Here is a 12,911-nt window from a genome sequence, read left to right as displayed (position 1 = left end):
TGCAAAACAAATATTTCTGTGCAAACAAACATAGTGTAGATAGTTTCGAAAAGTCGATCCCACCGCTCGAGACCTCCCCTTGTTAGTTTCACAGTGGCGTAAGGCGATTGAAGTGGATGAAGATTACGTCAAAAAATTACGTTTAGCTTGTCAACAGCTTGTCAATATACTGTAAAAATATCAAAAGTATGTAAAAAACTAGGTGTTTAAAAAAATATTGTGCTTTTATTTTGGAGTGACCCTCAAACGACGCCAGTCCAAGAAGTTTCGAGATGGGAATTAAAAAATAGAATAGAGAAATGTTAAAATGGCAGTTGTAATGCCTTGCGGCAGTGGTAACACCGGTTCCCGTCAGGTCACCTAAGTTAAGCGCTATCGGGCTGGGCTAGAACTTGGGTGGGTGACCATCCGGTCTGCCTAGCGCTGTTGGCAAGCGGGGTGCACTCAGCCCTTGTGAGGCAAACTGAGGAGCTACTTGACTAAGTAGCGGCTCCGGTCTCGTAAACTGACATACTGCCGGGAGAGCGGTGTGCTGACCACATGCCCCTCCATATCCGCCTCCAGTGACGCCTATGGGCTGAGGATGACACGGCGGCCGGTCGTACCGTTGGGCCTCCCTTGCCTGTTCGGGAGGAATTTAATCCATCGCAAAAAAATTTTCATACTGCCATGTGTAACTGTCAGAAGAGACCTTCACTGGGATATTGTTCAACTCGCGCGTCACATTGTCTCGAATATCGACTACGTCGTCGAAGCTTTAACCCTTTTTGTGAAATGCTGCGCTGATAAAATTCACAGTAGTTTCGTATTGTTAAACCAAATCTCGTCAGGTCTGATGATTTTTCTAGAAGAGAACCGCCCACATTTCGCATTTCAATCAGACTGTGACAGGCGTCCACGCATCGCCTTCTCTGTTCGGGAGGCAAGGTATGTGGAACAAGTTTTGCACGCGCTTCTCTCTTCTTCAAAATATTCTGCAGAATTTATCGAACACGCGGTTTAGACATATTACTGCATTGTAATTTGTGTGTACACTACATCCACATGTACACTACTTAACACTGCCTGCTCAAAATTGGCTGCACATCTGTTGTTTACAGTTGTTTGTTCAGGGCGCCACCGTAAATTGCAACACTGACGTCACGAATAAAACGGGGCTTGGAACTTTTTTGACAGACAATGTATAAAGACATCTACAAAAATTTTAGTTCTCCCCGTTATTTCGAAATTCGTGTCTCAGATACTAAAATTGGCTTTGAGGTAACCGTATACATGCGTTTGAAATGGGTCCAGATCCCCAATGAAAAAAAAACCAACAGTTCCATGCAGGTATTTCACGGAACTCCTGAGAAACGTCAGTACATGGTGGAATGTCGAGATGCTCGGATGCAGGCGTGAATCCGTCGTGGCATACACCAGGGATGAGACCATCAATTCAGCCCTGGTCTAAGCTGTCCCACTCTTCAGTAGTGATTCTGCATGAGTAGCACGATGTCCATGGTCGTTGTCGACGTCCAAAAACAGTTCATTTCAATCGATCCCACACATGTTGTGGCGTAGTGATGTATGATGTGGCGCTCTTCACGGTTGTTGGAAATGAAGATTCGCGTAAATGTCCTCGTCCTGTAAAATCTTGAGGTGATATACGACGTCCTGTAGCCTCTGTGATCGCTGAATTTGGTTCTGGGGCACTCAACTGACAGTTGCTTTGATACAAATGTTGTAGATATCGACCATCCTGAGCACCTCTCGAAAATGGATGCCTGTGGGGTGTTAATCCTCAACACTGCCTGTCAGTTGGGACTGATTCCATGTTCACACCTCGTCACTTTGACTCCAGTGCACACACTGATAAAATTCCTCAGTTGACAAGCCTTCTACACGTAATATTGATCCGATCATCTGTCGGGATTGTCCTCAGTGGCGTGATGGATGTTCATTCTACTCTTCCAAAGATGTCTGCAATCTGGTACTACTGATGCTTTATTTTCAATTGAATAGCGTTAATGGTAACTGTGCATGTCTTTACAAACAACATCACAAGTGACCTTCCGAGCAGTACAGGACAGTTACAAAATAGACACACCTGCAACGCATATTGGAGTGGTGGGATAATTTTTTTGATGTGTGTACAAGCTTGCACCGAGCAGTTAGCCATTTTAGCAAGTAGGAACTGAGCAGATAGTGCGAGGAGATGCACCACAGTGGGAATGTGGGCTGGTCTGTGCAGCAGCAGGTGATTCCGTCGCGGCTGCCGGACGGCCAGCTGGTGTTCCTGCTGCCGTCGCACTACGTGCAGCTGGCCGCCGCCGCCGCCGCCGCCGCCTCCCACATGCAGGCGCTGGGCCACCACCTGCACCACGGCGTGCCGCCCCCGCCGCCGCCGCAGCTGTCGCCGGCGCTGTTCGCGCCGCGGCCCGCCTCCGCCTGGGACGCTGCCGCAGCCGCCGCCGCAGCGGCCGCCGCCTCCGCTGCCGCCGCCGCTGGGCCCTCCACCCCCGTGCCGCCCACCTCGTCCGCGGCCGCCGCGCCGCCCCTGCCGTCGCCCCCGGGCTCTGCGGTCTTTGGAGGTCGGCCGGATTCCCGCGCCGCCTCTGTCACAGCACCGTCGCCCCCGCTCGCTGGGCCCGGCTCTCCGGAAGTCCTCACGCAGTCCTCCAGGTAATGGCGACCCTGCTGTCCTTAATGTAACGTTTCACTTCGTGTCCAGACTGCATAACACGAGATTCCCTCCAAGTTTTTCTCCCATCAGTCTCCATACTAGTTCGATGTGGCCCACTACAAGTTTCTCTCCTCTGCCAACTCGTTCATCACTGGGTCCAGCTCTCCGAAAGTCCTCACACAGTCCTCGTGGTAACTACGACTCCTGGCCCCCGAGGCACTGTCCTACATGTAACGTCTCTCGTCATATCCAGATTACAGAATACCAGATCCTCTTCCAGTTTTTCCCCATCAGTCTCCTGACCTGTTCGATGTGGCCTGACACAAGTTTCTCTCCTCTGCCAACTCGTTCTTCACTGGGTCCGGCTCTCCAAAAGTCCTCATATAGTCCTCCTGGTAACTACAACTCCTGGCTCCCGAGGCACTATCCTACATGTAACGTCTCTTGTCATATCCAGATTGCAGAATACCAGATTCTTTTCCAGTGTTTCCCCATTAGTGACTTGATCAGTTCCATGTGGCCTGCCACAAGTTCCTCTCCTGCTGGCACAGCTCGCTGAAAGTCCTCAGGCAGTCCTCTAGGCAATGGCGAACCCTGGCCTCCGACCTGTTGTCCTAAATGTAACCTCTCCTGTCATTGATGCGTCCCACCACACATTCTTCCCCTCTGCCACCTCTCTTATGACTGGACCTGGCTCGCTGGAAGTCCTCATGGACTCCTCCAGGTAACTACAACTGCTGGTCCCCGAGGTACTGTCCTACATGTAACGTCTCTCGTCATATCCAGACTGCAGAATACCAGATTATCTTCCAGTTATTCCCACCAGTTTGATGTGGCCTGCCACAAGATCCTCTCTAGCAACTTTTCGTTGCTGGCCCAGCTCTCTGGATATCCTCAGGCAGTCCTTCAGGTAATGGCGACCCCTAGCCTCCGACATGCTGTCCTAAGTGTTACATCTCACGTCACTGATGTGACCCACCACATATTCCTCCCCTCTGCCACCTCTTTTGTCACTGGACCTGGCTCGCTGGAAGTCCTTGCACAGTCCTCCAGGTAATGGCAACTCTTGTCCCTCGACCTACTGCTCTGAATGTAATGTCTCACGTCATATCCAGACTGCACAAAAGGAGAATGTCTTCCAGTTTTCTTTTCTATCAGCCTTAAGTCTGGTTCAATATGCCCCACCACGAGTTCCTGTCTTGTGCCAACTCGTTTGTCTCATTGTCCACCTCCATAGTCGAGCGATCAGCTCAGCTGACTGACATGTGATTGATTCAGGTCGGTCTTTCGACTGGTTTGGAGATTTTATCCGCTCAAGGATTGGGTGCGTTGTCATCATCATTCCATCATCGTCGACGTGCAAGCCGTCGATGTGGTGCCGAATAAAAAGACCTGCACTAAGCAGCTGGACAGCTCCAGATTGGGTCTCCTGGCCAAAAATGCCACACAATCACATTTTATTTTCAGTTTGGTGTAGCAGTTGCATCCAACTGCATCCAACGTCCTCAACTCTTTGTTTGATATACAACTGTTCAGTAAAGAATGATCATAATTTTTTTTACAGTGTACCTTTGGTCATGCCCATAATTCTGATGATCATTCTCTAGATATTCTCCTTTGGATGTGACGACTTGTCCCAGCATTACTGCCTGTCTGCAAAAATATGCTGGTAACCATTCTCGGAAGGTCCATCAGAATCTCCTCTGCAGCGATCACTACTGCTTTCGATGTGGAAAATGTCTCCGGCGAAGGTGTTCCCTCAGAGTAGGGCCTAGAAAAAAGTTATACGGGGCTAAATTCAGACAATAGGGAGGGTGAAGAATGTACTCCACAAAGATTTTTGAAAGATATTCAGTACATGCCATGGAACCCACCACACAGGAATGTTCCTCCAGTGAAAATTTTTGGGTGATACCCAATGAAATTTTCACAATTTGAGAAAGTGTTGGTAATATTATTCGCCGATGTTCTCTCACTGTGACAGCAGCAGTGTTTTCTGCAGTAAGGGCAGTTGATTGAGTCCCCTCGTTCAACAATTTAAACCATCTTCGACCTGTGATGTAGGGAAGGACAGACTGTCCAGAGGCCTCCTGTAACATTGCATGCAGTGGCGGAATTCAGTGTAAAGTCCTGGATGTTTACAGTGAAACTAACATTGTCAGCTGGAATAGTTGTCAGTACAGTTTATGTGCAAGAGCATGAGATCCAGTGTACTTACAAATGCATTCAAATAGTATTGCATTTGACGTCAGTAGTACAGAGTATAACAAGACATTAACGATTCAGGTGGTAGAGGGAGAAACTCAGTATAAAGGCAGTCAGCTCTGTGTGGTGTTAGCGTGTGCATACGTGCCCTTACTACGGATGGGCAACAGACACTGTAAGTGACCGGTTGTGATAATACCTCATGGAAAACAGTTATCATGTGATAAAAAAAGCAAAAATTGATGTGTACAAGGAAATGGGACTCTTTAAATGTGAAATCGCCAAGAAGTTGAACCACACAAACACAGTGATCGATAATTTCGTTAGATTTGGCGCACGGTATGGACAGTCTAATCAAAAAATTATTTGAGGCATCGAACGGTTACTATTATGCAAAGCCAGGGGTCACAATCCGTTATTCTTTTCAACTTGTTGAGGATTTACAGTTATCGGCAGCTATCAGACGTGTACGACAAATCTTGTCAAATGACAAACATCTTGCTTTCAAGAACCTACTGCAGCAACCTGCTCTAATACCGAAACATAAATGGGCCTTATTGAGGTTTGCTGGACTTCAGAATGGGATAAAGCTATCTTCAGTGATGAGAAGAAATTCAATTTAGATTGGCGGGATGGATTTCAATATTATTGACATTATGTGAGAACGGAACAGCAGGTAATAGTGAGAAGAAATTTTGTTGGTGGAAGTGCTATGATTTGGGCAGCCTTCTGCGCCAAAGGCAAATCACGTCTTGCTTGAATGATCAACACAAATGTACACTAAGATGTTAGGGAGAGAACTGATTAGAATATATGATGACTTAGGGAACGGAACTCTAATGTTTCAACAATATAATGCATCTGTGCATGTTTCTGCTACAAATAAAAGTAATTTGAAGATAAAGGTATCGATGTCTTGCCCTGGCCTGGACGTAGCCTGGATATGAACCCCGTGGCAAACCATTGCCCAATGCTTGCAAGGAGTGTTTACCGCAATGGAAGAGAATATGAGGCCTTATGTGATCTGAAAAGTGCGGTACGAGAAGAGTGGGTGACAATTTCACTGCAAGAACCATAAACCCTAACAAAATCAATCCCAAAGAGAATTTTTGAGGTACTTAGGAAGAACAGAGGTTGAACAAAGTATCAACAGAGCAATTACACAACAGGACAGTGAGTACCTTTACACCAGTTTCCATTCAGGAAATGCAAACACCTTATTTTGTTAGAACAGCTGCATTCGTTCGTGTATCGAATCGAAAGTAACTATTCAGTAAAACTTCTCGGAGCTGGCACGCCCCATCTGTTGGGAGGATCTTCTCAAGAAATTGGCATAATGTGTTTCATATTTCATTCAGCGCTGTATCTTCTCGTGAGTTCATATTGCAGCATCTCCATTCCATTGCCATCATATACGCGACTTACCGCTATCCTTGAAATCCAGTTGATTGCATTGAGGTTCCCGGGTTCGATTCCCGGCGGGGTAAGGGATTTTCTCTGCCTCGTGATGACTGGGTGTTGTGTGATGTCCTTAGGTTAGTTAGGTTTAAGTAGTTCTAAGTTCTAGGGGACTGATGACCATAGATGTTAAGTCCCATAGTGCTCAGAGCCATTTGATTGCATTGATTTTTTTGTCAAGGGAAGTATGTCATATCCAGATAGAGAATCACCACCAATGTGGTCTCTGTCTAAGTGGTATAGCGAAGGAAGGCTATGATACAATACATCAGAGTCCACACTTACATGGCTTTTCTGCACACCAGACACAGTATTCATCCGTGTCCATCGTCCTGCAACGTGTGCAAAGAGACGAATCAGCCATGTTTATGATGTGCAGTCTGGCCCGTGTCATGCACTTGTGATTAAAGAGAACATAGCACGAAGATCGAGCCGCCAAGCTCAAGTACGGTGGGTACACACAACGCCAGAGAGTGGGCCAGTTTCTCATTGGATATCGCTGTACCATCACGTTCTTGTCGTGATACTGCATTAAGGAGCGATAGCTGTCTCGCACTGTCGGTCCTCTGAACGGCGGCGGCTCATGGCAGACATAGCTACAGTCTCCAAGAAACGTTGCAATACAAGTAAGTTACAGCGACTGGAGCAGGCGATACTTGAGAGCATGGCATTAGCTCGCCAGTCAGTTGCCGACGTTATCGCATGTGTCCGACGGTACCATATTCTGAACATCGCCCACATGAACAGGGCTGAAGCCTTAAGGTGGACATATGTAAGACCAAGGCCACTGTCCCACGTGCCGAGGGTTAGAGTGGCATAACAGACCTTGAGTATCATCCTGCAACTGTCAAAATATCCGAAGATTGCCACCTGGCGATCCACGGTTCCCGACGGCAGTTGAAATAACTGTGCAATATGTGTCAGCCATGACAAAACATGCATGTTGACATATTGCATGAATTGTATCACGCCCAGCACTTGTAAAGAATTATCTCGCACCCGAACGTGAATAATCTGGAGCAGATGCCTATAACTCGCCATGGCAGTCCTTTGTAGATCACGGGTGGATGGAATCCCCAGGCATCTTAACATTTGCACCACTCGTAAAGGGCCGATGTCCCCATCCAGTCCTTGTGAAATGGGCATTATCCCAGATTTCGCTGTATTCAGAACACTTTCGCCATGATTCCATACTGTGTGACTGAATTGGAGGACCTTCCTCTGTCAACCACATGAAGAACAGTAGGTTGTCTGCATCTGCTCGACTGATGAGTTATCCCTCATCTCCGTGCCAGTGAGCATCTGCCTCAGCCTGTTCATGAGTGGCTCAAGCGCTACCACAGAGAGGACCATTGATAGCAGGCAGCCTTTTTTTTATCGTGCTCATAATCGGAATAGGTTCCCTATCTCAGGCGTTCATTATCATTTTGGGGACCACATCCCATAGCACTGCATAATGATCTGGATAAAAATGGGTGGAAACGCCATGTGGCACATGAACAATGTTAGGAAGTTCTGATTAATCCAGTCAAAAGCTCGATCAAAGGTGGTAACCAGTGGGATAATGTCTCTGCGGCCACTGAGTGCCAGTTGTACGTTGCTGATTAATGCATTCCACCAGATTATATTGACAGACGTTCACCATGTTAGATACCCTCAATATAATCGCTCTGTATCTTGATCATCTTTCCCCATGCAGGTGGAGGTGTTGTACGCCATCAGTGTGCCGATCTCTGTCGATATTTCGCAAGGACCACCCTACGACATAGATGATGTCGTCTCTTCTGTTATAGCACATGCCATAAAGAGCTTTCTCCATTTTGACGACTAAGTCATAACCACACAGACCCATACTGGGTGAATGTAGTGGATGTTATAGTATTGTCAACACTCATGTATGCAGTTCGTTGTGTGTCATCGTAAGTTGTCATGAAGGATGATGAGATACAGTACAGCAAGGAGGTAGGGAGCTCAGTGGGCCTCTCAAATGGGGCTGATCTGGAATGACATCCCGATAATCCCAAAACACGCTCCGACCGAATGTCACTTCAGTCTTGCTCCATGCATGCTGTTCGTGTTTACTAAACATACTAGTGTGGCGCTTGAACTGGCCTCCCGCATTTTGAGACAGTTTACACTGCAACCGACTCAAACACAGTCGTTGACCCTCGCTGATTTACTTTGGCTGACCTACTGCTATCAGCTACAGACAGCACACATGCCACTGGATGCACATCCTTCATTTTACAGCAGTGTTCCCACTGCTTTTTATCCAACCCCAGTATTTACGAAATACAAGTTCATTTTCAAGTTATAAAATCTCCCATTTTTTTCTCAGGTCTCGAAACAAGTAGATATATGTGATTTGTTTTGAAATGCGCATGCACTCATTGTGAATGCATGACAGGGATGCAAGCACTGTATGGCACACAGAACTCTAGTGGCAGCAGCGAGAGTCACGGCTGTTTTTTTTTACTGACAATGACGACGTTTTCATTATAAGAACAGCCTCTAATAATTCCTTTACTCCATTTGCATGGTGTGGCAACAATTGATATTTATCGCGAGTAGAGTGACGTGTGGTGATGGTGTTATGGATGTGTGTAATGTATGATCATGGATATGACAGTTCAAAGAAGACAGAACGTCATTTGGTGACAAACTGAGACAATCTCGGCCTTGCACCAGCTGGTCTGATGGCATGATCGAGCAAGTGGAGAAGGTCGTTTGGAGGATCGCCTAATGAGTATGGAACACATCGTCTCCAAAGTTGGCATTTCCTTCGGATCTGTGCACACACTCCTGCATGAGGACCTGAAAATGCAAAATCGTCCTCCAGGTGGGTGCCACGAATACTGATGGATGACTACAAGGCTACACATGTGGCATATTGCCATGCAATGTTGACCCATGATGACACCATGAATGGACTTCCTTCTCATCGATTGTGACAATGCCGACTTTATGTCGCACTCTTATTAAGTATGTTTGAGGAAACATGCAGTAGCACTGGGACCCAATAGACTATTATTACAAGGTGATTCGTGAGCTGTCATTGCATGTGCCATCTCCACAGTTTTATGGTGAAGTCAACCGTGTTAAGGCACACATTGTCACTCTCACACGTCACAGGATGGAGGGTCCACCTATAAGGTTCATATGCTTGGTGGGTATGGCAAGGAAACCTCCATCAGTGAACATGGGATATGTGAGAAACGATAAGTTCGCCAAACTGATTAATGCATTCCATACTGCAGACGTTTTGCATCTGACATCAGAAGGGATGTAGTTTCATCATTTCTGGACAGATTTCGTCGGCTGTTCACTGGTGCCTACACAGATTCTCTGCTGTGGGAGGGTATCGTGCGACCAATATGGGTGAGACTGAACCAGATGCATGAGGGACTGCTCCTGAAACCGATCACGGAAGATGACATATTGGGGGCACTCAAAAAAGGGCAGCAAACAAATCGCCTTGACTGGACGGCTTGCAATTAGAATTTTATCAGACTTTTACAGACCTCATGATCTCCGAATGGCTAACAATGTACAGTAAGAAAAAAGGATGGAGGTCATGCTTAAAGTGATTATAAGATCTTTGCCTGACTGATGGTGACACAGTTCAGTATCGACCGGTGTTGTCACACAATATTTTCCCAAACCAAACATGCATTGGAGTACATAGCAACGTACAACTGGCACTCAGTGGCCGCAGAGACATTATCCCACAGTGTTGACACTACTTTTTATCCAATCCACATATCTAGTTAATTGTTCCTACTCTATTTAACTATTCGCACTAAAACGGAACGCTACTGATCTGTGTAGCAGGTGGTGACCCTTTAGCTCAATACCAGTCGTTATTCGCAGGGTGGACGAAGCTGACGACGACGATGACCAGCCCGTCGACTGCTCGGTCGGGACGGCGGCTGCCAGGCTGTCCCCTGAGCCCGCGGAGGCGGCCATGGACGCCGCTGGAGCGCTGGAAGCCGAGGAGGGTCCCGTCTGGAGGCCGTGGTAGGCTGCAGCCCAGGACTCTCAAGCCACTGCAGGTCGTCCGACGCCAGACTGGACACTCGCCAACCTGCCACGGACTGTAGGCTTTCTAGCAACACACGAAGAAGAGTCTAGAGACATTTCCACGTAGAGCTGCCAGGAGGCACAGCGTATGAATTATGTGACCACGTAGAATTTTCCTAATTGTGACAGCTTCGTTAGTCTATTTGACAGTTGGTCGAAAAGGCAATGCAGACAACTAGGCTGGGTTCTCAAGTGAAATGGCGCCAGTGGAAAATGAATAGGGCACGAGTGAACTGAATCAGAACGATTTGTAGATTTTCCATGTGACTTCGTATTCTTTTCCTTTCGACTCAACTCAGTTCGCCAACTTCACAATTGGCTATACCAGGCTGAATAGACCCAGTTCCAGGCTGTTCCACCAGAACAAGGATCAAAATTCGAACCCAAAACTTATATGTCAATAGGATTAGCCGCTGCTAAGTTTAGACAATTAAGGAATTAAACATTCTGGAATCATTCTCTTCTCGTATGCCACACCCCGAGCCAAAAAGTTTTACAAACATCCTTAAACACCTGCCAACAGTTCCCTTAAACTAAATAGTGACAGATACCACAGCAGCTGTTCCATAACTTAACAGGTGATGGCCCCAACGAAACAAGTGAACCCTTTAGAAGGCTGCATATTCCCATTTGCGAGGACTAGATTTCGACTCACCAGCCCACCTTTCAGATTTAGTTTTCCCACGAGTTTCCCACATCGCTTGGATGGATCCTCTGAAAAGGAGACAGCTGATTCCCCTGCCCATCTTCTTCCAGTCTATGCTTGCATTCCGTCTCTAACGATCTCGTCGTTGACGGAACGCTAGACTGTAACCATCCTTCCTTCCTCCCTCCCTTCCTTCCTTCCTTCCTTCCTTCCTCCGTTCCTTCGCTTTACAAAGAGAACGAATGCAAAACTCCATCTAGCCTTCAAAGTTGCAAATGAACTACAATTATGTTTTTTTGTAATACTAGAGCAACTAGGTGACACAAATAATGGATAGCTCTGAAAAACCTAATACAACCTAACGAAATCCAGTAAAAACTTTTTATTGACGGAAATTTTGCTATTTCGACTTGGCAGTTATTAAAAAATTTTCATTGTTTAACAATTAGCTCATGCAGATGGCTAATCCCTGTACGTTTGTCCTACCACTGAATTTCCCTGTTCTCCACTTACCATATGAGCTGAGGTACCGTCTATTTATCCTTTAATTAATTGTTTATTTTGTACATCGCCCTTCACCTATAAGCGCAGATCAAGCTGTTAAGACTGCCCTGAGGTGGGTGGGGTTGGGGAGTGGGGGAATCACAGGTTGATTAATCTGGTGGCCTTCGTGTACAGCCGGTATCACCAGGTTTTAAATGGCTCAGTCACTGAACAATTCCCACACACAGGTGCTTGATTGCTACGCAGTGAGTGAAGTCGCTCCATCCAGTTTAGTCATTTGTTGTGTGGTAGTAGAGCGCTATGCAGTTAAGAGGTAAAAACGAAAATTGCAGCGTCTCAGTATACCTGTTCAGAATACAATAGCTGTGACAAGTACCACATATTAGAAATTAGATGATCGCTTGTGACAAGTCAATACGCCACTTCGCCAGAGCATGGAGGGCACTCTTGAACTGCAGTAGGGCAGCTTTCTGCCCAGTAGTTAATTCTTTTCATTTAGTAGTTATTTACTGGGCTGGCTTGTTTGGCCTCTGGGTTATAAAATTTTACAATTGGAATATAAAAAATGAGAAAGTAAACTAGGTGACATTTACAACGCAATGATGGTGATGTGATGTACGTCCTTCTCATAGGGGAGGTGGAGTAATGGGGTGGGCAGGGACTGTGATGTTGGAAGTGTTGCAGAGGATTTTATATGGAAACGCACATGCGATATATGAGCAGGAAGGAACTAACAGGCCTAGCACAGGTATTAAAAGATGAATGGAATGGCATCTCAGCAAGGAAAAGCTGGGTTGGAGCCTTCATTTGGGATGTGGTGGGTATGGTACGCTATGTCTGGAAGAAGGGGTAGATTTCAGGGATGTCTTCATGGTCTAGAAGTATAAAATTTCCTTGAAAGACATGAAGAGTTTGGAGATGAAAGGTAGGTGTGGTATGTTGATAAAAGCCAAGGTTCTTAAGGATGGGGCCAACTGTAGGGTGCTGGGACTCTATTTATTGGGAAATTGTATACTATCTGATCAAAGGTATGTGGACACCTATTAGTGGACACAAATTAGGGATGTGTTCATCCTTGACATTGCTGACATCTTGGACTCTGCTGGGGACTCTTTCATTATGGTGTCTGAATGTCTGGAGGAATGGCAGCCCATTCTTCCTCAAGAACCGAAAAGAGAGAAGGTAGTGATGTTGGTCACTGGGGTCTGAAGCGAGGTCAACGTTCTAATTCATCCTAAATGTATTCCGTTGGGTTCAGGTAGGGACTCGGGGCAGGCCAGTCCATTTCAGGAATATTATTATCCACAAACTGCTGCCTGACAGATCACTATGAGGGGAACACAACCAAACCACTGC

General features: G+C 46.4%; 1 protein-coding gene across 1 annotated transcript in view; it reads left to right on the top strand.

Annotated features, from left to right (window-relative positions):
* Positions 1-10,346, top strand: part of LOC124716811 (transcription factor HES-4-B-like) — a 67,887-nt gene extending 57,541 nt beyond the window's left edge. Inside the window, exons 6-8 of the mRNA XM_047243361.1 lie at positions 2,231-2,323; positions 6,226-6,239; positions 10,196-10,346. Of these exons, the coding sequence (XP_047099317.1) occupies positions 2,231-2,323; positions 6,226-6,239; positions 10,196-10,346 (258 nt within the window). The remainder of the gene's footprint in view (positions 1-2,230; positions 2,324-6,225; positions 6,240-10,195) is intronic.
* Positions 10,347-12,911: the final 2,565 nt, after the last annotated feature.

Source organism: Schistocerca piceifrons, chromosome 9, assembly GCF_021461385.2.
Source record: "Schistocerca piceifrons isolate TAMUIC-IGC-003096 chromosome 9, iqSchPice1.1, whole genome shotgun sequence".
NCBI lineage: Eukaryota > Metazoa > Arthropoda > Insecta > Orthoptera > Acrididae > Schistocerca > Schistocerca piceifrons.
The sequence above is the reverse complement of the archived record's forward strand: the minus strand, read 5'-3'. Positions and strand labels throughout refer to the sequence as shown.